This window comes from Polyodon spathula, chromosome 26 (genome assembly GCF_017654505.1).
Source record: "Polyodon spathula isolate WHYD16114869_AA chromosome 26, ASM1765450v1, whole genome shotgun sequence".
Classification (NCBI taxonomy): Eukaryota; Metazoa; Chordata; class Actinopteri; order Acipenseriformes; family Polyodontidae; genus Polyodon; species Polyodon spathula.
This window is the reverse complement of record NC_054559.1, coordinates 9,963,125-9,990,872: the sequence shown is the minus strand read 5'-3', so window position 1 is coordinate 9,990,872 and position 27,748 is coordinate 9,963,125. Positions and strand designations below refer to the sequence as shown.

Below are 27,748 nucleotides of genomic sequence, written 5' to 3'. Positions count from 1 at the left end.
TAAGTTAAATTTCCAAGTTTAAGGAACATGCAATAGAAAAAAGGATTGCAGATAGTGTGGCATTAGCATAATCTTTTGACCTTACGAAGTTAAATAAATCATCATTACAACATAGAACTATTGGGGACAGTCTAATGAGTGTTGCTAAAACAGATAAATCATGGAAGAATATAATTAACAGGCATTAACCAATCATATCTTAGTTTTAAACTGGGCATCATTTGTGGTTTTGTGCAGCTTGGCATATTATGAGGTTAGAAGAATGGATGAGGTACGAGGCATACTATAACAACAGTTCTGTTTACAGGTTTAACTTTTATTGAACACCAAATAACATTTTTAGATAAATCCATTCCTGAAAAAAAATAAAAAAATTATATATATATATATAATATATATATATATATATATATATATATATATATATATATATATATATATATTATATATATATATATATATATTTAATAAAAATATAGATATGCTACGAAAATTAAAATGAAATAAAAAAAGATGTAGGGGGGAAAGATTAAAACCCCAGACTAATACATTTAGATTTATGTTATTCAAATGAGCATGACAACTGAGTGAATAAAGAATGTAGATTTAATTTATTAAAGAGTGGGAGGAGAAGGTGCATGCAAATGGTTTGAATCTGCATAGGATGAACGTTTGAACAGATCAGCGGCTTTTTGAAAAGCAATAATTTAAAGTATGTGTGGCATACATGAATGACAAGTAGAAAGGTATATACGTGCCCTATTGCCCGCTATTTTGCACATGTCATTTTGGAGGCTGGCTTTCCTGTTTCCGGAATGTGGAATTTAAAATGAATAAGTAATAAGGTTTTAAATATGGGTCAGTCTAGAAGAAAGTAGCTATAATTGTATTGTCCTTGTTACAACCCCAATACATGCACCCTACCCACCTACATTGTTAACGTCCACTGTATTGTTGTAAGGCAGGCTAGTATAATTGGCTTTCCTTGACTTGATATGTACCCGCTTCACTCCATTGCTCTCTTTCTGCTGAGTCTGAAATGTTGAACAAATCTGTATTACACCATCATGTCTATCCCTATGTACAGCATAATGAAGAAAGGTAATTGATAAACTGGAAACTCAATGCATTTTTTCTACATTAAATATTTTTCGAGAGCTGTTTTTGAGCTTTTTCTCCCTCTCTCTCTCTCTCTCTCTCTCTCTCTCTCTCTCTCTCTCTCTCTCTCTCTCTCTCTCTCTCTCTCTCTCTCTCTCTCTCTCTCTCTCTATATATATATATATATATATATATATATATATATATATATATATATATATATATATATATATATATATATATGCATGTTCTTAGCTAAACACGTTATTTGTGCATATTACCTTAAAGCTGGGGTCATTAGCAGAAAATAAATGTTGTTACTAATGTGCCCTGACCCAACTGAAAACATGGTATTTGTTTTACGACTCAGCTTTGGCCTCTTCACCAAGGTTGAAGAGTTCAAGTTAACTGCTGTATATGTTGATTTACCTTTTGTGTTTTTTTATAACGTTTTCAACACCTCAAAACCATTTGTGTTTTTGAGCTACAAATCTTGCAATAAGACCCATGCTAAATCTCTTGTGAACTGGTTATGGAAAACTGTTCCCTCAGTGGTTGCCTGGATACCGACCAGCAGGTAAACAAAGACCTACATGGATACCCAGGTGAGAGTTATTACTGATTGGATAACTCCTGTAATACATCTGGACAGATTTAGAAGCCTGATTACTTACACCTAATCGTTCTAGTAACACAGAACAAGGTAGTTATATATATATATATATATATATATATATATATATATATATATATATATATATATATATATATATATATAAAAAGATTGTCCTATCCCCAGACTGTAAAAACAAGACAATAAATATGTCCAGGGATTGTGACAGCTCTTCGCTATAAATAGGCTGCTTGCTTGGACAGCCTGTGCCACAGAGAGCACAGGCCAGTGAGTTTGTGAGGTCCAAGTCCTGTGGAGCCAATCTGTTTCACCGTAGCTGTGATCTAATTGATTAATGTGACTTAAGGTCACAGCGCAGAGTCTCTGCAAGCCAAGACAAGCGTTAGGTGAGCGCAGAGAAGATGGGAGACGCTCTGGGGAGAGCGACAGTTAATGGCCTGTTTTTTATTGTTTTATTTTTTTTTTAATTTGCATAATTACATTGGGTTAAAAGTCTAGTAAGACACGGGCCAGTTAGCTTGTCAAGGGAAAGCAGGCAGTGTGTCGTACTTTAAAAATATCTTGCTGGTTTTAAATGTGACTTTCATGACAGGTGCAGGAATGGTATCAGCCTAGATTGAAGTGGCCCTTTCCGCCTAGAGTCCTTGTTATTTATTGTACTGCAGAGTGTAGAGTTTATAACTGTGCCTTACTACCATTAGGGAATGCCTATCTGAGCAGCAACCACTTAAGAAATAATTCTTGTGACCATGTCAACCCTCCCTAATTTGAAAGGGCACTTCTAGGCTGCCAAGAAGCTGGGGAAGTGAGAGGCCCAATTAAACTGTATCAGAGAGTCTAGGAGTCTAGCTGTGCACTTTGTTTGTCGACCAAAATCTTCTGTCATCGCAAGTTCAACAAACCCACTCTGCATTATTAATAAAAAATGTGTCTTTTAAATGTATTTGATTTTGGTTTGCATCCCTATAGTATTGTTCAGTGTCTCAATCATCGTTCGTATAATTTAATAAGGGAGATTAAATTAATGATAATTTAATAGCCTATGGCTATCAGTATGTTAACTGCTAGGATAATAAGCATTAAAGCTATGGCATTGGGTGAATATACTTGCCTGTCTGCTGTAAAGGAAAAGAAAAAAAGATGGGGAGGGTCATTTATCCCTTGTGCTTGATTCTGAGTCACGTGATTGAATCATGCTGTGTTTGAGAGTGAGAGAGAAAAGGAACAAGGATAAGGGAGAGCTAAGTGTGTAATAATCTCACAACAATTTAGTTTGGGAATTCAGATAGTCTAACCAAATGCAGCAGTGCAGCTCTGCAAAGTAAGAGCATACATCCTTTAGTTGGTACCCATGTGGAATGTACTCTGCTGTAGATAGATACACAAGTTATGGCATATTTAGAATTTTACAGTGTTAATATATGGTTGCGACCTATTGATATTAAAAAAAAAAAAAAAAAAAAACGTAAACAATGATCTGCTCCAAGTTCTGCAACGTCTACCCCCAGTTAGAAACATTTTTTTCTTTTTCTGTTTTATGATAAAGTACAATTACTAGATGATTTGTTGTGAAAAGTTCAGCTGGAGTTATCTCTCCACAGACCAAGACACATGGTATGCAGACCAGGTTTTTAAAAGTAGGGACAGCCACATTGATTTCTTATTCAAAAGGGGGTGCTTGATTGGTAAGTGATTGAGCTAAGTAACTTGAAAGTTTGCGGGTGAATAATCTGCATCCTGATTCAGGGGCACTGGAACTGGGGGTGCGGCAGCTCACCTTGGCTTTGCATGGCTTCCATCATGTACAGAATTTGAATTTGCATATTGAGCAGAATGTTCTGATACTCTCTAACATTCTCCAGTATTCTGCTGTGAACACCTAGTTAGGATGCATATCCTGAATAATTATTTACTAGAGTAAATAATGTGAGTGAACTCTAGCTTGCCTCGGTCAGAAAAGGGCCATGTCGTCAATTTAATTAGCTGATTAATGATAACGAGGAGATGCTGCTCGAGGTGCTGTATGTGTGTCTCCTACTGTTTGTAAATGAATTATTTATACATGAATACGTGGTGTCTCACTGTATAAGAGATGTCATCTCATGCAGTTTGGGTGAGAGGACTGTGAAGCAAAGCTCTGGCTGCTCAAACTGTACACCAGTGATGTATCTTATAATGATATTAGTTTATTATAAATCACAAAAATGAAGACTGTTCTCAGGAACTACCATTAGACATAAAAATTCATCTCAAACCAGGGAACTCTTCCAATGAGCGTCATGTCCTTGTGGTGTATTAACGGGTCCTCCTGACAGCCAGACTGGTTTTGTTTTTATACTGTCTAGACTTGTATAGCAATTAAGAATAAAAATGGGAAGCTTTCAGTTGAAAGAAGGCCATGGCTTACTTTTGAAACTGCCCTCAATATTTAAGACAAACAACTTTTAAAAAACAGATTTAGCGTTGTGTCTAGTTGTACGCAGCGTGCAGATGGAAAGATGTAATACAAGCTAGCATACCATTTTTACATGGCATCTTCGGGAGGCTGCCAGTTCTGAGTGCGGTGCCAAGGAGTGGCTGTAACACCACAAGAGCCAGACTACAGCATCCACCCTGCCCTGCAATCTAAGAAAACCATCTTCTTATACTATAATGAAGCCAGTCTTCTTTCAGAATTAAGGGGCTTTGAAAGGTCAGCACAGCTGCTCAACACGCTGACACAGTGGATCATAAGCACAGCATTGGGGGTTGCAGTGTACTGATGGGAGGCTGGGAATTGCTCATCCCTGGGACTGAGCCACCAGATTTTACATGTTGTTATTATTTGTAGTTTCCCTACCTCATCAGCTTCTTTTTAATTATATAAAAAGGCTGTGCAACACAGGCTCTTAAAAATATAATCTCAGTTTGACTGCTGTTTGACTAATATTGAAGGTTTAAAAATATTGACAGAAAGCTCTGTACGCTGAATCTGTTAATTCCCTGAAAGGGTGACAGAAAATAAAAAAAGGGAAAGAAAATCTCTTTTTGGAAAAAAAAAAAAAAAAAAAAAAGATTTTGGCAGCGCAGTATAACATAACATTGTATAGAGCTCTGGAGTTTGATTTACAACTTGTTACATTATTATTTCTGTCAGTCTGATACCAGTGGATGGAAGGAATTTTCATGTATGTGACCACCTGTTACCTACCAATCACAGTTATGCCATTCCTTGGGGGTAGGGGTGGGTGAAAGTTCAGATTCAGACAGCCAAGTAACACTATAGGATTACAGAGGACTGGCAGGACAGTACCGTGATCAGAAGGCTTGTACAGTGATGTAGCTCTTACCATGCTCCTTTCTATGTAAGACTGTGGCAAGATAGCATCAGAGGGAAAACTCAGAGTCAGGAAAATGCAGTGAAACAAACTGCTTTTATTACAAAAACACAAAATAAAAAAGCATAAGGGCCAAACAAAAGGTACAAACACAAAAAAGGTTTGAAAACAAAACACCAATTCTGGATATATATGTATATGTATATATATATATATATATATATATATATATATATATATATAATTATATAATATATATATATATATATAATATATATATATATATATATATATAAATTATACATATTTAATTAGCCAATTAAGGCTCCAGCCACATTCTCACATGTATTTGGCAGAGAGGAATTTAACCTCCTACCTGCTGATCCAAAACACAGTAATACAATCACAAATAATGAAAAAAACAATAATTATAATTAAACAACAGTAAAAAATTATAATAATAACACAAATTATAGGACCCATCACAGAGACATAACACCATTTTTATCAGTGTGCCTGTGCAGCATTGTCACGTATGTTGGTAACAGACTCAGGTGCTTCTGTCCATGGCTCGGTGACTCCTCTCAAAATGAAGTCACTTGGGAAAGGTCAAGTATCACAGGAAAAGGTGGTGACAAAAAAGACCATGAACTTGGAAACAGAAAACTAGAAACCACAGTGTAAAAAGATTTTGTCCCAATAGCCTAACACAGTCTTTTTTTTTCAGTCAGGGAAATTAAAGAAACGATTTTGATTTAAATACCGCACCATTGTTTAAGCAACTTTTTTCAGATATTCAGATATATATCAATTCATGAGTTGTTGCCGGATTCCTTTATTATAAATAAAGATACATTAAAGTAACCTTAAAGGGGTGATTAAGGCTGTAACCTTAATATTTTGAGCATTCTTTTTTTGTTAGCTGAATACTGCATTTCCGATAGTACTGATTAAAAAAAGACCAAAGATGGAAGCCCTGCTGCCTAAAGACAGCTTACAAATCCACTATACGGCATCATCCCTCAGTAACATGCTGATAAAACATAAAATGTGCAAATAATCAAGGTTATTAGAACTACCCAGGGCAGCCATGTCTCTCAGCACATTAAACACAATGAGCTCTAAGAAGCAAGTCGAGAACCTTTACCATTACCTGTTCCCCAGCATTCAGATTTTTTCTGGCCTGCACCGGGCTTACAGTAACTGTCTACATGCATCAAATAATATTTGAGGCTGTAATTTTGTAACGGAGACTGCTAACAGATCAGTTTGCGTTGTGTGTTCAAAACACCTAAATACAAGTTAACCCTACCCCCTCCACCCCACCCACACCCCCCAATCATTTTTAAGTATTTTGTATTTATCCCACTCATTATAAACACTTTCCAAACGGTTAGCCAACATGGGCCATCTGAATTAGCCGTCTGTCTTGCGTGAGCACAGGGTTTAACCCACCCAGAAGCACATTGAATTTGTTTCCTCAACGTATACAGATAAAACGCACGAAGGCTGCATTTAGGGAGTCACAGTTATAGGAAAATAAACCTTGCCTAGATAAGTGTAGATTTCCAATGCCGTTCATTGTACTGTTCCACTTGAAAGTAAACCTCCTTGCAATGGAAGCATGTGTATCTACATTCCACAGGATTAAACCAGCTTCTAAGTTCCCATTGAAACTTATTTCCCTACGCGGCCTTCCAGTCACTAGTCTCGGCATTTCCCTGTTTTTATTTTTAATGCCAGAGTGAGTCGAGGCAGGCCTGTTTTTATCTTATCCTGCTATTCCGTTCCTTTTCAAATCCAGTCTCCGTTTACAGCTGATATATATTTTAATACTCAATATTCCATATTATTATTATTATTATTATTATTATATATAAAGCTTGGTATTATGTTTGCCAGATGAATAGCTTATGCAGAATCTGCTGTAGATTAGGTACTCATATTATTTCCAAACTAATGCTAACATTCGACTAATACTATTGCATTGAAAATTTGTTTTTTTTGTTTTTTGTTTTTTGTTTTAAATGATCCCTGCTGGGAAACCCTATTGAGATGTCCCTGTTATTCTAGCCAGGCCAGTTGTCATGCAGGTATAATTATTGAAATATGGATGACAGGAGGACACTGAAGGGAATAGTTGTAGCAGTGGTGTGACCAAACAGCCCTGTAGCTGGCACTTACTGTGCTCTAAGTTTAGCATCCTTTATTCAGTGCCTGCTCCAAGTGCAATGTTAGTTGCAGCAGTGTATTATAGTTTTGGTTACTGACATGCCCTTCATCACCAAGGGAGCTGCTGCTGCTTACTTAGGTTATTGTCATCTTGGCTTTTCATGACAGCACACCGCCATTGCTGATCGAGCTGGCTAGATGCTAGCGTGCTTGATTTGACCCTGTCCTACCTAGAAGGAGTCATTACAATATTTGTGTTTGTGTAGCAGTAAATGCCTGTTGATGATTCTAAATAATATTTTGGGTTGTTTATTGCGATGATGGTTTGTTATTTATGCACTTTCCAGCAAGTGGTTGTACAGTATCAATAAGGGGTATAATAAGCGTATTAAAAAATGGAATTTGAATAGCTAATGAGTACATCCTCGGATTTCAACTGGAAAGCATACATTGTCTCATATGTAATTACGTTTCTATTCCAACCAATTATTCTATAGCTTTACCACTTAATTAAAAAAAATATATACTTAATAAAGGTCCAAACCTTTGTAATTATAAGTATTGTACAGAGATTTGCTTATCCATAACGACCGCAAGTGCCATACTTGTGGCCTTTTGCAGCCCGACAGTGGAGATAAATTAGGTAATCACTTATTGTGGTGAACCACAAAAGCAGCACAAAGGCCGGCTAGTGACCCCCATTACACGGGACATTACTGCTTCTCTTTGTGTGTGCACTATGCCGTAATGACCATGAACAATACAGAGTGTCCATGGGGAGTGGAGAGGCTGCAACTCTTCTTTCAGAGCCTAGCTCAGGGTAGCTCAGTGAAACACATCAAAATCCCTGTTCCCATGCCAATGAAAGCACAAGGATCATGCTAGGATGCCAGGATATGCCCATGTTATATTCCCTGCCCTTCCCCAGTCTACACAGACAGTATGGCAGAACACACACCTGGATGTGCTTGTATAGGACATTTAGAATGACACTGCTCAGACCTGGTTCAGATCTGGGTATGGGTGGAAAATCGCAGTGTATGGCGGTGTATGTGTTTATGTAGTGTATAGAGTGTATTGATGTTCCATCCTGCTCTAAAGGGCACAGCGTTGATTGCCTTACACAGCAGTAGAATGGTGAGATTTATAAAACCACACAAATCCTGGGGGCAGAAAGCGTGTTGCTTTTCTCTTTATATAGCAGCCTTCTTTCAATTTGAACTCCAGTCTTCTTTTAATTATCATCCCAGTCTTGTTCATTTGGGTCCAAGTCTCCCCAGTGACAGTGTTTTAAAGCTACAGAAAGCTTTAAAGTTGTAGAAAGCTTTCGGATTGAAGCTCTTCTCTTTCGTAACTTCTATTTCATTAGGTATTCAGCAAAGGCTCTTCTCTCTTTTTAACGATAACCTTTATAAAAAATGTCCCCACACGTCTATCTAATTTATCTGCTGCTCGGCTCGCTCTGAGTCTAGGTTTCAGGCTTACAAAGCCCTTGTCTGTGCGCCATCTGGGGAAAACACCCAGCCTCTGACAGCCACAGCAGCACACGGTTATAAAACTAATTTACACTCCAGGGACTGTGCTGGTCTCTCTCTCTCTCTCTCTCTCTCTCTCTCTCTCGCTTTCAACACCCAAGCCTTTCCACCTTCAATCAACTTCAGTTTCTCTTGATAAGGAGAACAAAGCGTGGGGATTTTAATGATTTCAAGTCTTTTATTGTATCTTGTTTAGATTTCTAAACACACTGGCATACTATCAGTGTCTCCCTTATTGTGTGGATGTTTCCACTAGTGGTAGTGGTTGCTATCTCTTTAAAATAATGGCTATAGATTTAGTAGACATTTGACTATCATAGATTAACAGCTTGTTTTACTGCAGTTTGTTTGGGGGGGTTGTGGTTTGGGCACTCTTCAGTCCTCAATGAAAATAACCAAATCTCTTTCTCACTCAAAGAATTATTGGTTGTGATGGGAATTGGCTTCCGCATCCTGTTTGTAATATTTAAAATTGGTAATTCCAGCACTGTTTCAAAATATTCGTTGCTGGTAGTTGTGTGGCTTTTCAGCTTGGGAATGAAATATTTAAGGTGGTTCAGTACATTAAATTAAATAGCATATATGGCTGTGCTGTTAATTACTGGTATTTTACAGTAAAATGTATTGCTAAATGTCTCCAGCTCTATGACGCTGTTCTGGATAACCAACAAGAACCAACAGGAACGGTGTTCCAGTTTCCGTAGCATTTCAGACCCTTCAATGATCTTACTTGATTATCTCTTGCACAGATACATTACAAAACACAATGCATATCTTCTTCTTAAAACACAGGCCCCAACAGATTCACTTTCTTGATCTTCCTTTGTATAATCTGCCCCTTAAGTGAACAGGACAGAGTGTGTGTTTGTTTCCACCTGACTGAGTGACATGAGTCTCTAGCAGCTGTGAAGCTCCACTGTTACCTGGTTTCATTATCTGTGCGGACTGGGATTGAAGCTGCAATCTCTGAGACAGATGGCACTGCCAGGTGTCAGACACACAGAGAAAACGCTGACTGACTCCTTGTCAAGCTTAAGTCCCTGAACTTAAAAAAAAAAAAAAAAAAAAAAAAAACCTTCAGAACTGTGCCACTTTCCAATTATCACATGCAAATAGGGTAACAAGTTGGCACCACTGAAATTAGATTTGCTTTTCTTTGAACAGGAGAATAAAGTTTTTAGCCAAAGCACTACCGCATAGAACTTACATACAGTATGCAATTGGTAAAAAATAACTTTGAGCCCCAAATAAAAGCACTACACAAAACCTGCAACAAAATGAACTCTGTACCCGTAGAATAAGCAGGCTGCATGACCTTTTGAATCTGGAAATACTTTCAGTCGGTCTGTCTGTTTATATCTGCTGTACTAGGCTCTACCTTTTCTCTACCCTCCAATCGCCATGAGGGCTGTAGATCCATTGTTCTCCAATAGTATCTGAGATGTTGTTATGTCAAAGCGCTTTCGATAAGTATATTAGTCTTTGCTGTGATTGTGATACTTTGGATGTATGCACTACAAAGCTACTGGAAAAAGTTAATCACGGCACCAGAGATGGTTGTCAGAGAGAGGTTTTAACTTTGAATGGGGGGTTTCTCCACAGGACGCGGGTTGAGAATCAGACGGATTTAAGCCTGTGTATTCCAGTTGTGTTTGGGGACAAGGAGCATTCTCCACAAAGACCTGTTATAAAATGGTATACTATAATTACTCTTACTAATATGTCTGTATTATAAGACTACATTGCAAATTTACTATGCAAACTGTTCTTCTGGTCCGGCAAGAATCCATTATTACCCTTTACTATACAGCATTTAAGTGTGTTTACTGTAGTATACTATGCTACTGAAACAGTATGCTAAAAAGCTAAATATATACCGAATACCTGCATATGCATGCCTCATAAAAATAGGAGCTATACATAGTAGCCTTGTTTTTACATTTGTGTTTTAACAGAGTGCTTGAGAATAAGGCAGTTTTACATTAATCCCTTAGAAAGAATTGCCAAGATATTACTGTTGACACTTTATAATGAGTGACTGTTCTCTTGAATGAGGATCATTTCATATGAATTTGTCTGGAATATATAATGTAGTGATGATTGTTTAATTGAAATTCATTAGGAAATCATATTGGTTTCACTCATAATTAAATTGGAATCTATGCCACTTATTCTGTGGTGTTGAAGTGTTTTGATAAACAGGTGACTGTTTTAAATGAGTACTTTTGCATTGTGTTCATTTACTGTGTAATTAGCATGACTCAAGAATTCCATATGCAGTTCCATTGTCTATCTGTCAAGTTCTAAGGCATGCCAAAAGAGCAGAGTGGTAATTCTATAGAAATGATAAACATTCTATCCGAACCATAATTTACTTGAATTTCAAATGTTAACTATCTTCATACTAGATATTTGAAAGCATTTCTGTTCTGACTGAATTACAGCTACAGTATTTTGAAAACCCTTATTTGACCTGTAGAAAAATGACCTTGTGTGGGCTACTGAGATTAAATTAGTTTAACTAACTTGGTATTTTTATAGCTGTTTTTTTCTTCTTCCTTCTGTCTTTGCCTGATATTGCGTGCTGCAGTCAGGGAGAAAGAAGCATGACATTTATAATAGGTTGTGGCGAGTGATATCTGTTTCTTTCATTTTTGATTAGCAAGATGTATTATCTACCCAACTGAGACTATATACTGCCACAGAAAGCATAATCTGTGAACGAAAAACATAAATCTCACAAAGATTTAAGATGGCGATAACGGTAATCTTTTTTTTTTTTTTTTTTTTTTTTCTAGAAACAAGCTTTATGAAACAGCCCCAGACTTTCTTTTATTTAATTCAAATCCTAATTGAGCCACAAATACCAATTAAATCCCCTGCTGTAAATTCTGGAGTATAACTTATAGAAATCTTCTTGTTTTCTTTTTCTTTTTTTAATTTCTTCTCTGAGGTTTAAATCACACATATATCTTACACCTACAAGGAAACCCCCCCTTTAATTCTTAAACCAGATTCCTAATGAAGTCATGTTTATATGTGAAGGTATTTATTTATTTATTTTGTAATTGTATAATTTTTTTTTTTTATGAATTTGGAATCGCCAATTATTTTGTTCTAATTTTCTTCCCAATTATTATAATTTTTTCATTTTTTCATTTCAACCCGGTTCACCGCTGCCACCCCCGCGCTGACTCGGGAGAGACAAAGACGGACACACGCATCCTCCGAAACGTGTGCCATCAGCCGTCCACTTCTTTTCACTCAGCAGGCCCACCATGCAGCCACCTCAGAGCTACAGCATCGGAGGACCACGCAGCTCTGGGCAGCTGGGCACACAGGCCCGCAGGCACCCAGACAGGCTACAGGGGTTGCTGGTGCGCGGTTAAACTAGGACACCCTGGCTGACCTAAGCCCTCCCCACCAGGGCGGTGCTTGGCCAATTGTATATATTGGAATAGCCTGGACTCGAACCGGCGATCTCCAGGCTATAGAGCGCATCCTGCACTGTAATTATATTATTTTTAATGAACCATCTTTATATTTAAAATTGGAACTTAAATTTTTGAATCACAACTCCAGCTCTGTCCCTTTTGGCTGATTTAGAAAGTAAGTAACTGTGATTGTTAAATCAAGAAGATTCTGTTAAAACTAGTTTTTTTACAATGCAGCATTTTCTAAGGCAAATGTGAACTATTAAATAACAAGAAACACAATTGGTGAAAGCAGAAGCATTTGAATTATGTGTAACATTAACAGGTGTTTATCCGCATGAGCAGAAGGTGGTGCAATTATGCATTGGGGCAAAAAGTTCTGAAAGACTGCCTTGAATGGATATTATAGGTATCAGAGGTACTGAAACACAAGGCACTATATGACATTGCCAAATCCTCAGGGATATTACTGTGTGTTCATTAATGTTTAACTAAAATGCATTGCAGTCCTAGGCATTGATCGTGTGTGATAAATATTGCACATTGTTAATAGAGTACCTTTCCTCTGAGCCAAGGCATAGGTGGGCTTTACGAATCCCAATAATGCAAACAAATCCTCATAGAAAGCCAAGGCAAATGACTCTTTGTATAGCACATTAGCGTTCACGTTCTTGGCTAAACTGACTAACTTGAGTTAGTGTCTGGAACCTGGGAACGCTGGCTAATTAAATATTCCTTGAGCCACGTATATATATATATTTTTTTTATGTATACCAGCTGTCCTACAGCTCTTGTTTTGAAATCCAGGGCAAAGAACAAAAGGCTGGACTTGAAACCCTGTAAAAGACTCTTCTTACTGCACACAGTTCTAAGAGACTGTAGTAGACTTTCTGGCATTTAATGCTGCAAAGTGTGCTTTACATCAGAAATTAACCTGGGCTGTTTGGATAGTAATAGAGAGCCTCTCATGTTATCTGAAACTCATTGGTTTTTAAACTCAGCTACTGCTTATACAGGGTGATTTATAAATAAAACAAACCAAAAACATTACATTATTACAGATCGTTTCATTTAAGGTTTACAAGTAGGCAATCATAGCAGACAGCAGCACGTGCAATGTTGATGAACATTTAGTGTTTTTATATGTAAGACATGGGAGCGTGCTTGTAGTGCTTGATTCTATGACAAGTATACCGTGTAGCTGCAAAGTTTTGCAAATTAACATCTTCCAGACCAATTACTGAGCTTAATTTGGACATATTCTAGAGTAATATTTATTTTTAAAAGGGGGTGTTGTGTTTTCACTGTGTCAGTAGTACTGTATTTCGCCCCATACATACATATATATATATATATATATATATATATATATATATATATATATATATATATATATATATATATATATATATATATATATATATATATATATATTTAAAATAGCGGTGATAATAAAACTGCAATCACAAGATTTCAAATAACAACGAGAAACACTCTAAAGGGTGGAAATGGATACTTTCCTATCACTGAGACCTACCGCACCCGGCTGCAGGCTGGCCGCACAGGGACTGCACGTTCTGTCCTCCGGGAGATCGAAATGTTCAGCTGGGGCTGAGGAATCAATGCCAGGTTCTTATTAACTTGAAAACCAGCTGTATAAGATTTAAAAAAGGAATGGGATGATCTGTGACTAGAGTGAAAAATCATCTTCTAAATATAAACTATACTTTACTGCTACTCAGCATCTAAATGAGTGCTGTCTATGGGTAGAAGTGGAGTGGATGCATTGCTCATTGTACATATAGTACCCACTACCGACAAGCCCACTGTTGACACCCATTCCTTACATATTCCGGTATGTTGTTACTGGAATAATCTTACTGTCATTTTTTATTTATTAATATAACATGCAATTCCACTTACTGGATAAACCACCAGAGATCAGATTTACAAGGGCAGTAAAGTGCATGTGTGCATTTGTTACTATACAGTATGTGCATGCATGCAGTCAGTTGTTTACAGCATTGTATCTACTACTGTTCTTAAAACAACATCACAGTAAAATTCCTTAAAAAGACTGATAGTTGTGTGTACACATCTCTGTGTTTCCATGTGCATCTACAGTATGCAATTGTTAATGTCTGTGTGCTTGTTAGTCTGTGTGGCTTTGTGTACAGTATATGCATTTCCATTAGTTTCTGTAAAATAAAAAAAAAAGGTTTCTAATCCCTTAAAAGGGGAAGAAGAAGGTGTTAAAAATGTCTAAATGACAAGAATCAGGGCTGCGTAAAAATTATAGATTCCCAACAAAATGCAGTCTCGATAAATAAATGGACTCTGAAAATAGATCTGTTGCATTGCACCACTTAGGGGCCCAGGGAGATGTGCAGAACAGGTAATTGGTTGGATGCCGAGTGCAATTCAGGCTCAGCAACTCCATTTCACAGTTGGCAGACTTCCCCTATCTAAACCCTGCCAGAGAGAGAGTGAGAGAGCGAGCGAGAAAAAAAGGAAAAATGAGAATGTATGGAGAGCGGGGACCAGAAAAGCACGGTTGGGGGGCTTTAAAAAAAAAAAAAAAACACTGTCCAGCTCTTTCGCTCTCTCTTTTCTCCCACAGTTCTTTTTTCTGATTTAAAGGGCAGCATTGAATTCTCATTTAATAACCCCAATGTCTGTTCTGTGAGCTACGAACGCCCAGTCTCGCTATAATAATACTGGAATTGGAATTGAAGCCTGCAGGCAAGGAGGTGAATTCTTCTAGCTGTTTGTTAGCGTGGTCTGTGAAATCATGTAGCTCGCGCCATGTGATTTCTGCTCTCGCCCTGGCTCTCATTCAAAAGCTGTTTGAAATAAAAGCTTGCCCTTTTCAACTAGGATTTTTTTTTTTTTTTTTTTTTTTTTACAAATGCACTGTATCTTTCTTATTCCATTTTATTCCTGAGGGTGGTGGTGCTTGTTTTAAAAAAAATAAAAGAGAACCTGTCAAATTACATTCTGCGAGTGTATAAAAGCATGAAATTTAAATCCATGGAAATCAAACTGAGTGCTTTAAACATCCAGTGGGATTGTTGTAACATCCCTCTCTGTAAACATTGCTCCCAATTCCCCAGTCGAGGTTTAAGCAGCCAAGAAACAGAGGTTTGGTTTCAAGGCAGACTGAAGTGGGATTCTGTTTTGTGTCCTTTGATTTTCTGTAAATCCCATAATTTGGTAACTGGTAATCAGTAAACTCATACAGAAATAATAAGCAAGGTTTATCTGTAATTTCCCATTTTAATTTATACAAATTTGTATTAAAAGCTAAAGTTATTTTTGCAACTGAACTCATGTATTTAAATCTGATCCTGGTTGCTCTTAAGTGGCAGCCATTGGAACTCAATTGACAATGGTGAAGAAAAAGTATTTCTTTCAGAGTAGCACACATTAGTCTTTTAAATACAACAACACAGCCAGGGGTATGATTAGTATAAAATATTATAGTATTCCTCATCCAGAAAACTGCTGGATTACCAATACAGTATACATACAGTTACATGTTTGGCAGTGCAGGATTACTAGTGTGCTTTTCTTACGATATTTTAGTTTTCTTTCAGATTTTATGTCATTGTTGTGGTCTCATGACAAAGGCATGCTTGCATTGCAGCATCAAGAATGAACTATAATCTATAACTACCTGACACATTAGTGGTGTAAATTGACTGTAGGTATTAATGAGTTCATTTGCAGTATTATTTATTTAATTGACATTTACTGCCATTGTAGAAAATTAAACTACAAGCCTTCCATTCATCAGTACACTTACTGTAAACTGTACCATTTAAATACATTTTACATGAAACCATGTTATGCCTTTAATGCTGTCTTGTAGCATTGCGCTAATAGTGTTTACTCTAGATTCACGGCAAGCTCGCTCCAGGGCTCTCTCTGCAAAAGGTTCCTGGGGACGTGGGGCAGGTTTGAAGCAACCAGAGCATGGGACTCTTGTTTTGAAGGGAACCCTCGCGCTCTGCATTATCTTCCTTTTGAAACCCAGATGACAGACAAGACCTTAGCGTCTGAGGTGAAAAGCTATCAACAACCAAACGAGAGAAATAGGCTCCGTCTGATGTGGTTGCAAACTAGAAAACTGTAGTAATTTTCCATCACTTTGTGAGATTGTAGTTAAAAAACAGTGAATGCTACACAGGTGAGCAGCGTGTTACACAGTTCACAGAAAGAAAGGAAAAATAAAACTGCCACATACTACTATACAGTAGATGCTTTGTTTTCTCTACCGAAGAAATCAATGAATATTATTTGAAATACATTTTATTAAAAAAATGTATTGAAAATGACATGTAGTTACCTGTAGATAGAGAGCTAAATATTCCTTAGATTTTTATTTTACCCAATTATGCTTCGCTTCTGAGATATGACAAGATTGGAATTGAAGGCGATATAGTAGAATGGAGGCATGCAGCCCCTCAGTCCCTGAATTTCACCTGGTTTTGCTTGTTCTTATAACCCATGGGGCATCCTGCAAGCCTTCCTCCAGCAGTGCTTATTGACTGTGCTAGCCCTTGAATGTATTTCACAGAGACAAAGGCACTTGTCAAGCACAGCTGTTACTCACCTGCTAAGTATGTTAACACAATTCATTCCTCTTTTTGTTTTTCAAAAAAGCACCAGTCTCTGAACTGCTTTAAAGGACACTTGTGGTGTTTGCTATTTAATTCGAGTCTGTGTAAAAAAAAAAAATAATAAAAAAAAGTTATTGCTCAAAACAGCCGTTTACGTTAAAGTTTAATTATAATAAATATTTTGAAAACAAAATTATAATAGAAGGGGTTGCAACGTGTACAACTTTAAGTCCATTACTGAACTGTGTATTAATAATAATAATAATAATAATAATAATAATAATAATAATAATGTTGAAGGCAGTGCTCCAGATAAGCTGCATACTGTGCTTAATGCATTGAAAAAATATGAATTAAGCATGATATTTAAATGTAATGCATAAAGACTATGCATAGCAATTTAGCTGCACAGCTTCAGTTCGCATGTTGTCAAGCTTCTTGTACTTTGTTGGTTCCCAGCGTCTCAGATATACTGCATATGGTAGCCAGAGAATGGATCATAGAAATGCTGGGAAAGCTAATTATAGCCTGACTGGGAATTGCCAGAAACAGGTGACCAAGAAGTGTGTGGTTTTTAATAATAATAATAATAATAATAATAATAATAATAATAATAATAATAATAATAATAATAATAATAATAAAATGATTGAATCATATCACTTGCAATGTGTGTTTGTGACTGGTGAATAAGCAACCGGATTCTTGATCCTTAGGATTTCTCTGTGCCATTAGACCCCTTCAACCTAACCTATGAATGTACCTATCTGCCAAGCGAATGTTTATAAAGTATATCAATACAATAAGTACAATATTCTGTGTTTGGAGACAGTTGGGGTGCTTTATATTGCTATAGCAAGTTATTGTTTGGCCGGATGAGCGAGAAGCCGCCTTCATTGTGTGTTTATATTTTAAATACCTCATGGGAATACGTGACTGATCATCCAGTAAGTTAGCTGACACTTAGCTGACAGTCACACATCCATAGTAAACCCGTGCAAAAGGTGACCGAGGGATAGTACAATAATTGATAGCTAGTTGATCCCATGGTCAGCAAAATAAGAGCTGCAGTTTCGCCGCACAGGAAAGAGAGTGTTCAGGGAGTAGTGAACAGAGTAAGGAGAGGTAAACGAGAAGAAATACAACAATTGATAAGCATGCTGGTTATTAAGCTTTTCCGCTGCCAAGATTACCAGCCGTGGACCAATTGAAGTCCCTGTTCTTGGCCTGAGACTTTGGGGATTTTAAGGGGGGAGGTGGGCATTGAGGCCATGTGTGGTGCGCACAAAGGGAGGTGTATGTGGCAGGGTATCCGCCCCTTTGTGTATATACATGTATGTGTTTATTGTTTTGATTTGTATTATATGACGGCAAAAAGACGTATTTTGTCTTGCGTATTGTTTGTCCGGAAGAGCGAAATGCCACCGCCAATGTGTGTTTATATTTTAAAGATGGAAATAAGACTCCTATTGCATAGCAGTTACAACCATTCCATTCCATATTATCAATTCCCATGCACAAATTACAGAGAATGTCACCATGCCTCACAAAACTGTGGGTCTGCACTGTCAGACTAGTATATAGGGTAGCCTTGATTGAAAGAAACCACAAGAAAATAATCTACATCATCACGCCTTTAATCTGTAGTGTTAGAGATAGCTGCATTGTATAAAATCCATCCCGGTTTTCATTAACTGCTCCTCTTTTTATAATCACATATTTCAGACCCAGTACTGTTCATTTAACAACTGAGTGGTGCAGCAGCTTTAACAATGATGCACTCAGTTAGTCAGTTTAATACTAATACTTTATTAGACTTAGAGGTAAATATTAATTCAGTTTGAAAAGGTTTTAGAATCAATGCCTTTAAAAATTAACATTTTGAATATTGAATGAAAAACACCTAAACCTGCTCTGGTATTGTTTAGCCCTGTAGAAGGCATCTTAGCAGAAGCAGGGGAGGCAGCACTACAGCATGTTCTGTCAGCATAGATCTGCTTCCATATAGAAAACATGTTGGCTGTTTGTTTTGTGTGTGTGCGCATCTAAATAGATTTTGGATGCACAGATCAAAAATGATGATATCTAAAAGCCACCGCTGCTGCTGCCTGTGGGTGATGTAAGAGGGTTCCTCTGAGAGAAGCACACAACACAATAATTGTTCACTAGTAATTACTGTAATAGTCCAAGCTGCCAGTGTTCTTTGAACTCTTTTGCACTTCAGCTATTTATAGGATCGGCTGATAAGTTGCCCTCTTAACGACAGACTTACTGTGCATCAAACCAAAGTACTCTGGAGATGGTACAAATGAGGTAATAGTAATCTGGATCAAAATAAAAGATGAGACCATGCCATTTTTAATGTATTTTGCCTATGCTGTGTGTGCATTTACTATATGCATACACCAATGCATACATAGGCAAGCTCTGTGAAGTTTTTAATCTATATAGACATATTTGGGTCATTGATCTGTGGATTAGGGGTAAAACAGCATAAGAGTTAAATATGGGCTTCACTAAAAGACTGCTGTAAGCCCTTTCTAAGCAAGTGAGTAATTGATAGAGTTACAACCTAATCGGAGCAGGCTTTTATTTTTCTCCCTGGCAGAAACATACTGTTAAACCTGCAACAGTGTTGGGGTAATAAACAGCACATTTGACACAAGACCTTTTAATCTCAGAGCTGCTGGTGTGAGGTTCACACTGTAAGGAGAAATAAGGGTTGTGCTAAGCACAATGGGCCGATTTATTACAACACTGCCTGCTAACTAGGGCAGAAATGATTGTTTATCTTCAAAATGTTAGCACAATTCTGGGCTAGTTAAATTGTTGTGTAAATCCTTTGTTTCCTTTTTCAGCATAGAACTTAATTGTAAGCAAATTCCAGACAAGGGTCTGCACAATATTTATAGCATTTGGGATATTGTTGCAGGTTTAACTGTTTGAGTGCTGTATGGGAGGGTGTGCTGCCCCCCCCCCCCCCCCGATATGAAACAACACTTCATTGAATGATATTTAGATTTTAATGATACATATGCTGTAAGCAACGTTTTACTAGATCAAAAGGTTCCCATATAAACATACACAAATATTGTTACAATAGTTTTGGCAGTACAATTGTTTATGGGTAGATTGTGCTCTAATGCGGTCTCTTCTAAATAAATCTAATGTGCTAGCTACACCTTTAAATAAACAAGCTTCTTTTTATTGTGTTAATAGTTCACTCTCTGTTGGTTTGGTGGCTTTACCTCTTGCCCCCCTACAGCTCAGATTACAGTTGGCTGGGGTTTACTCAGACAAGAAGAAGCTTGTAGGGGATGTTCACATGGCTTGTTACTTTGTCTCCCTCCCCTTTCACTCTCCCCAGAGGTTCTTCTAAAGATGGCAGACCTGGAGCTCAATTGCCTTTCACTGTCATGCAAATAACAAACAGTGCCTAGGCTAGTCTTTCAATACAAATTACAGGATGTGTCACGTGATCTCAGGATTTGTTTGCCCTTGTAGTGCCAGGAGTCTAAACAATCAGTAATAAAAAATAGCATTTACTCATCTAGGTATGTTGTGGCCAGAAAGATTTTAATCAGCCTATTAAAGTACAAAAATACCTAATGCTCTCATTTACTCATATCAGGTGGGCGATAGCAAAGTTACGTGATTGGCTTTCTTCCCACTGTAACACTCAATTACTGTTACCTGGGAAACCAGCAAGGCTGTTTACATGCAATATACAGTTGTGCCTTTTTAATATAAATAAAAAATGCTTCCTTTTAGCATTCACTGAAAATATGCATAATTGGCTGATTGGTGTCCAAATTTTAAATTACAGCAATGTTGTGATTATTAAGCTTTGAGTTCCTGTGCCATGCAATATTAATAAGTGTTTTTTTGTTTGTTAGTTTTTTTGTTTGTTTTTTTAGTTTAGCAGTTCAAATCACCGATTTCTTACCAGGGCCATTCAAAGCAAGATTTGCTATTTTAGTGTTATGTAAGTAAGTTACTGTATGGGTATTGACTAGATAAGTGTTTCCCCTTGCCAGTTTCCTTGACATGACTGAGCTGATTGCACTAAATACTGTATTAGCTTTTTCAAGTTCCATGTTTGGTTCACATGCAGTCAATTTTCTTTTGGTCCGACAGCTCAGTTGATATTCATTTAGGTCTAACAGACTCCCTCTGTTTTGCCTGCCACAGGAGAAAGCCGTCCATGGCTGAGCAGCCAAGTGAGATCACACTTATTGAGATAGCCAAGTGTGAGCGCTGCCACTGAGGACCTTTACTTCTCACTTACCCTGCAGCTCACCTAGAATTGATACATACACTACACTGTGATAGCATATCATATAACACTGCCGCACTTCAGTGGTACCTGGTTGCAATTGTTGAGGGAATACATTTTGAAATGTAATTTCCTAAATCAGGACTGTGCCTTTTTAAACTGACTAATACATTTCCGTTGCTCAGACTACTTTTTTTTTCTTTTTTTTAAACAGAGAATTGTTCTAGATCGACATCGGATAACAGCTTTCGTTTTGAATCAGCAAATAGGGATTTCTTCCACCAGTTCCATGGTTCTCATCTATGTCTTTTATTTGGTTTTCTCCTATTTTTTCTTTTAATGAATATAGCACTCTTGAAAGGTTCCAGCTTGGCAGCACATTAATGGAAATTCCACTCCCCCTAGACCAGTAGTTTAAACACAAGTGCCAGGCTTTCCACAATACCTCCACAGTTTACCACAACCCTGTGTTATGGCAACCAAGCTAAGAATGTTTGAAATATTTTGGCCAATGCAAAGAAAAAGAAAAACATTAAACTCACCATATTTAAATAGTCACCACTTATTTCACAATTTGTAACCATTTCATTCTTAAGATGGTGCAATCAACTCTTCCTCCTTTTGTATCATCCACACATTGGTTTAGCTGTATTTCAAGTGTCACATCAGTTCCCCTTGATGTTTCACCCACCCTCAGAACTCCAGTGTGTCCTTGTTATGAAGGAATATGAAGTGTTTGAGTTGGGCATGGTTGCTAAGTAAACCCAAATTGCTCTGAACTGGTCTGGTGGGGGTGGGGGAGTGTTCTGGCATACACATAAAAACACACATACACTCACTCATTATCATATAAGTAATAGACTTAACCCCCTCCCTCAGAATAAATACAAACATATGTACTCCAGTCACTGTTAAACAAGTACTTTGTTTATTTATTTTTGCTTTGATAAATTCCATTTTCATTCTATCAAATCTGTTGCAGCAGTAGTGAGGAATATTACTGGATATGACATGTCAGTAAACTGCGATCTGGTCATGTGAACACAATCCCTGCCAGACAGTGCAGAGCACGAGGGTCAGCAGCCGCTAGAGAGAGAAAAAAAAAACGGTATGGCGCGAGAGAACAAATGCCCTAGAGTAGCTTTGTAGGATTTCCAAGGATAAATATCAGAATGCATATGCATCAGGACAAAGGAGATCTGCTAGGAAATTGGGACTGTCCAGGCCATATAGGCACTGTTAGCATGTATGTGTGTACCATTGTTAGTCGTGAAAGAGGCTAATTCACAGTAGTTTAAGTGTAAAATACACAGCTTCATTCTGATTTTTGGCCCTTCCCTGGCGTGAAAATGCATCACATCATGATGACCTTTCATCAAGGTGGATAAAAAGATTGAGCCTATTTTGTTGTTTTTTGTTAGCATGGTGGTTTACCACGAAATTCTAAATTAGTTGTAAGAGACAGGCAGTGATGTTTATATGGAGAAGGTGTTAACTTTTGTGTCAAGTGGAAAAATAACCTTGGAATACATGTGTTTGTGTACTGTCCAAACTTACCAAGCCCATGGCAGGGCCAGTTTTGAGTGCATGTGTTGCTTATTCGAACCCATAATTTGATTGTTGATGCGCTTATCATGCAGTAACTCTAGAATGGTCCTCTAAACCTTCTGACAATCGAAATAAGCGGGCACAAAAACGTATCTGTACCTGCCTTTTTTATTTTATTTTTCCAGGTTACATTTACAGTACTTTTACTAATACAGAAATTGTACAATACTGGGGCAGCAAATTAATTCTTATAACTTCCATGTCTTCGTGATATAAGAGGATCCTGCCTTTTATATGTTGGTTTTACATTGGCTTATCTTGTAACTGCTCAATTGAGAACACTGTTAGTACTTTATTTGTAACCGCTGGTGGATCACCCATTTTGGGTTTTGTGCTGGTGAGAGGAAGTGGTCGATGAGCAGATTGTATTCTCTTCCTGTGGGAAAGAGGAGGAGGGGACGTTAGTGAGTGAAGAAAATGGCGGCTGTGCAGGTCAAGTGTTTCTGTCCTCAATGCTGCAAACATATTGAACTCCTGTAGCCTTATAGAATTTGCTTTCAAATTCGCTCTGTTGCACTTTATATTCATGAGGTAAGTGTATCCCTTTGTCTCAGAAATGTAAAAATGTAGCGGCTTTTGTAGAGTAACATAAAATACGTTGTTTTTGCTGATGTCTGGATAACTTGCAGCAGTGAAGGGGGTCTGCGTATGCATCACTAATGTGGGGACTTTGAAACTCGACTTGGAGTTGTTACCGTTGTCTTTTGACATATAGCTGAAGTGTATTTTGCAACAGACGATGGCATTAATTGCTATATGTTGTATTTCAATAGTTTCTGTCCAAATTGTGTTGATGTGTGCAGGTTACCTGGCGTGGCTGGTGTGCAACAAACCGAAAACGGTCGATGTGGGCCTCGACATCAGAAATTTTAAAACAAGAAGCTCTGTCTAGTATTGAAATTGCAGAGGGTGCACGGTCGCTATTTAAATTACTTGCATAGTAAACTGAGTTTTTTTTTTTTTAATGACTTGTTTTGTCTGTACATCTTTTTGTCTAAAATTTCAAACGGGGCAGAGTTGTACGATATTGATTAACTCTGTATGCAATGGAAACTGGCGTGCTATCGGTTTTTGCTAGCTGCTTTAAAATATGCTTTAAAGAATATAACTGCAAAATTTTTCAAAAGCAGCTAGCTACTTGTAAGTTTGACAGCTTAGGTACGATGGTGCGTTTTGGTCTGTACACCGTTTTGTGTCTTCGTTTCTTGTTTAAAATCCTGAAGTTTTTTTTATAAGTGATTTATGATGATTTGTTCCATTTAACTGATTGGACTGGGAACGAATGTCAGTTTCATAAGCTAGTAAGTGAATGCTGTGTTTTTTTTTTTTGTTTGTTTTTTTTTTTACTTTTCTTGCACGACAAGAACTTGGTAGTACGTGCTAAATTAGCCATTGAAGATTTAGTGTAGGATACGATTGAATACAGTCGATTTTAAATACAGAAGGCAAGTGGTAATCTGAAATAAAGCTTACGTGAAGCGGTACTATTTACAGTACCAAAAACTTGATTTATTTGGACGGTAGTCGAACTGTAACATGACTTGTTTGTGGAGTGTGTGTGTGTGTGTATATATTTTATATAAATAAAATATATTTCTAATCTGTACAGTCTATAGATGCCTGCAACTATCTTATTAACGCTTGGCCTGGAAGTAAATGCTGTTCAGTGTTGTATCCAAAAACCACTAAGCAATGGTTGCCACTTGACTTTTTTATTTTTTATTTTTTTTTTATAAACAAGTAAAGCATTTCTCTTGTTTATTTCTAGAGAATTGGAAGCTAAAGCCACCAAAGAAGCTGAAGAGAAGAATAACAGGTACATATATTTTTCTTACAAGTTTTAATTTAATTTGTTCTACATCCCTTGAGTGTTGTCTTGAGAGCTCAGTATTGACCCATTTAACCCTGTTCTGCGACCCTGACCTTGTGGAGACCCCAGCACTGGACCACAGCTGGGCTAAATAAATGGTAGATCTATTTGAATTAGAACCTAATTGTAGTCCAGTGTTAATTCTGATCAGTGGTTCATTATTGTAGTGATACAAAAAATAACTATGAATTGTTGACTTCTATAGTACAGTTAGAAATTTGAATATAGGTGAACAGTGACACCATATGTGGTTTCAAACAAGTAAACGCTTAACAAAATCAAATGGTTCTGGTAACAAAAATATTAGATAGGCCAAACAGTTAAAATAAAAGCTTTTTCTAAACTAATAACTAATGTTTACTTACTCAATCATATTGTTAAAAGCAACAAAATATGAGTGCCTGGGATTTTTATTTTTAAAAAGTTACATTAAAGACCTTGGCATTGTAAGTCTTTAAATTACATCTTTTTTAATCAGTCATTGTATACAGCCAGTGTGGTAAGTGACGAGTACAGACAAAAGATGCAACATAATTTTTAATTTGGTAGAGAATGTGTTGACAGATACAACCAGTTTGCTATACTTGGTGTAATAGGTGGTTATAAATGGCATCTTCAGACACTTACCTATCATGAAAATTAAACAGGGGGGTTTGTTTTTATATTTTGCTGGTACACCAATGTATAGTAGATGCAATTTAAGCTTTAAAACAGTGGAAATGTGTCTAGCTAGTAGTAGTTGAACATTCCCATGTGTGCATATTGATAACACCGTGTAACAATTTTTTTTTTTTTTTTTTTTTGGTTCCTGGGTAGTAAGTGTTATTTCCTAATTGCTTATGCCTCAAAAGTGTAGAAAATGGCTATTATTCCCCACAAACTTTGCTTTTGTGACCAGGACAGTGATATTTTGAAATATCACTATTTCCAATGGGAAAACGGGCAAATGTGTGTCTTTTCGTTCACATAGTCAGAAAAAAACAACGTATGAATCCAAATTAACATGTATTTATACTAAAGTAATACAAAAATGACTACAAAAGATTTAGAAGTGAGTAGTTTTTCGAGATTTACGATTATACTGTAAATACAGTACTAATAGGATCTCGAAAAACTACTCACTTCTAAATCTTTTGTAGTCATTTTTGTATTACTTTAGTATAAATACATGTTCATTTGGATTCATATGTTGTTTTTTTCTGACTTTATGTGAACGAAAAGACACACATTTGCCCGTTTTCCCATTGGAAATAGTGATATGTTGAAATATCACTGTCCTAGTCACAAAAGCAAAGTTTTGTGAGGAATAATAGTCATTTTCTATACTTTTGAGGCATAAGCAATTAGGAAATAACACTTACTACCCAGGAACAAAAATTGTTACATAGTGTAATGGGGTAAAAGGAGCATGGGCATGTGGGCTTCCTTAATGAGAATGTTTTATCACATGACTGTGAGAACTTGTCTGGTTCTAATTGTGATTATCCTGTATTCTTTCTGTCTGCTTTAGAAGCACAGTGCAAATGAAAATGCCAGTTCCCCCCAGTTATAGCTGGGAAACAAAAGTGGAGAGATTCCCTTTTAGGGTCATAGTGGTGCTAACACAGTACTTCAGAATGTTCCAGCTGGTTCACAGTCATGATAACACAATGCAAAATCCTTTCTAACAAAAACAAAAACACATTGTTTTCGTGTCTGCATGTACTAAACTTGTAGGCAACATTGGGCCGCTACAAAGGGTGTGAATTTTTTTTTTTTAATGTTTGTTCTTTGCACTCTGTAGATACCCTGCTAGATCAGTGCTTTAGCTGTTTGCCTGAATTTATTGCAAAGATACAATAAATAAAGGAATAGTTTGCTGTGTGGGGGAAAAAGGACATTAAAAAGCCAGTCGTCATGGAAGGTAACAGAAGCATGGTTGGAAAACCATTATGCCACACCTGATTTTTATGAGCAGCATCACTGTTGAAATCCCAAGTTTAAAAGCAGACAGTATTGTACAAAATGCTTTGTAAATCAACGAAGCTGTCTTCCTGCAATATGCAGTACACATGAGCTTGGTGCTACCAGTGAATGTGAATAAAAGCATTGTTTTATTTGAGAATAACATGTCATACCTTGACTGTTAAAGGGTGTATAGAGCTGATAAACGCTAGATTAAGAGCACTGCTACATGACTTACTGTAAGAGTAATTGACCTCCATGCAGCGAGCCTCATAAATAACAGGTGAATAATTCTGCATGGAGCTTGGCAAGCTGTTTGTTCATTTCCATAACTGCACATGTTAGTAACTAAGGAAATGCCTTTCTTTCTGGATCACATTTCCTTGGTTTAGTTGTAGGTACCTGCAATTTAATGCTCCATGTACAGTAATATTGCACGCCTTCACAATGGAGACTAAAAGCTGTCCGATTTGTTGGGTAAATTACGTACTTTTAACTTCCATTTTTGTATTCAATGTTATAAAGTAGGCCAAAGTGGTATGCGTGATTCTGCATTATACCAGTTCACTGGTATAATGTGACACAGGTGTGTTATATTGAAGGTGTTAAAAAGCGGGCGCTAGACCAAGAAATTGTTAGATTTAGTATAGCCGGGGCTAGCTGAGTCTTTAGTTTTCAAAGTGGTGAAATGCAAATTTAGCTTTCTTTCAAAGACTGAATGTAAAGGAGAATAAATGATTTCAATATGCTGTCTGTGAAAGTGATATACTCAAGTAGGAAACTGCAAAAGTGAGTGAAGGAACAGTATCTTGCTTATTTCAGAAATATTGCTTCCCAACATATCCAGACTGAACCGTAGCACTACTGTTGGATGTAATGTAACACTACTGTTGGATGTAATGTTTTTGGCAATATCATCTGGTGTGTGTGTGTGTGTGTGTGTGTGTGTGTGTATATATATATATATATATATATATATATATATTATATATCTATATATATATATATATATATATATATATTATATATATATATATATAAATATTATTTGATATAAGTCAATCATCCATTAAATCCACACTGATTGTGAATCACAGGGATTTGCATTCATTATGTAAACTAACTTGTTGCTAGTCATACTCTATTGTTAATTAGGAGTTTGTAAAGCACTCAGGTATGATATGTCACAATTAATTGTAACTACAGTTTCTGCAATATTAAGAACCTTGGCTAATTTC

General features: G+C 36.9%; 1 protein-coding gene across 18 annotated transcripts in view; it reads left to right on the top strand.

The window, feature by feature from the left end:
* Positions 1 to 27,748, top strand: part of LOC121300773 (trinucleotide repeat-containing gene 6A protein-like) — a 141,812-nt gene that overhangs the window by 66,673 nt on the left and 47,391 nt on the right. For 17 of the 18 annotated variants that reach the window (XM_041229615.1, XM_041229625.1, XM_041229621.1 and 14 more), the window contains one exon: positions 24,465 to 24,512. In XM_041229615.1, coding sequence (XP_041085549.1) covers positions 24,465 to 24,512 — 48 coding nt within the window. Of the gene's footprint in view, positions 1 to 23,078; positions 23,228 to 24,464; positions 24,513 to 27,748 lie in introns of those variants that run through there. The other variant, XM_041229620.1, reaches the window with a different exon arrangement.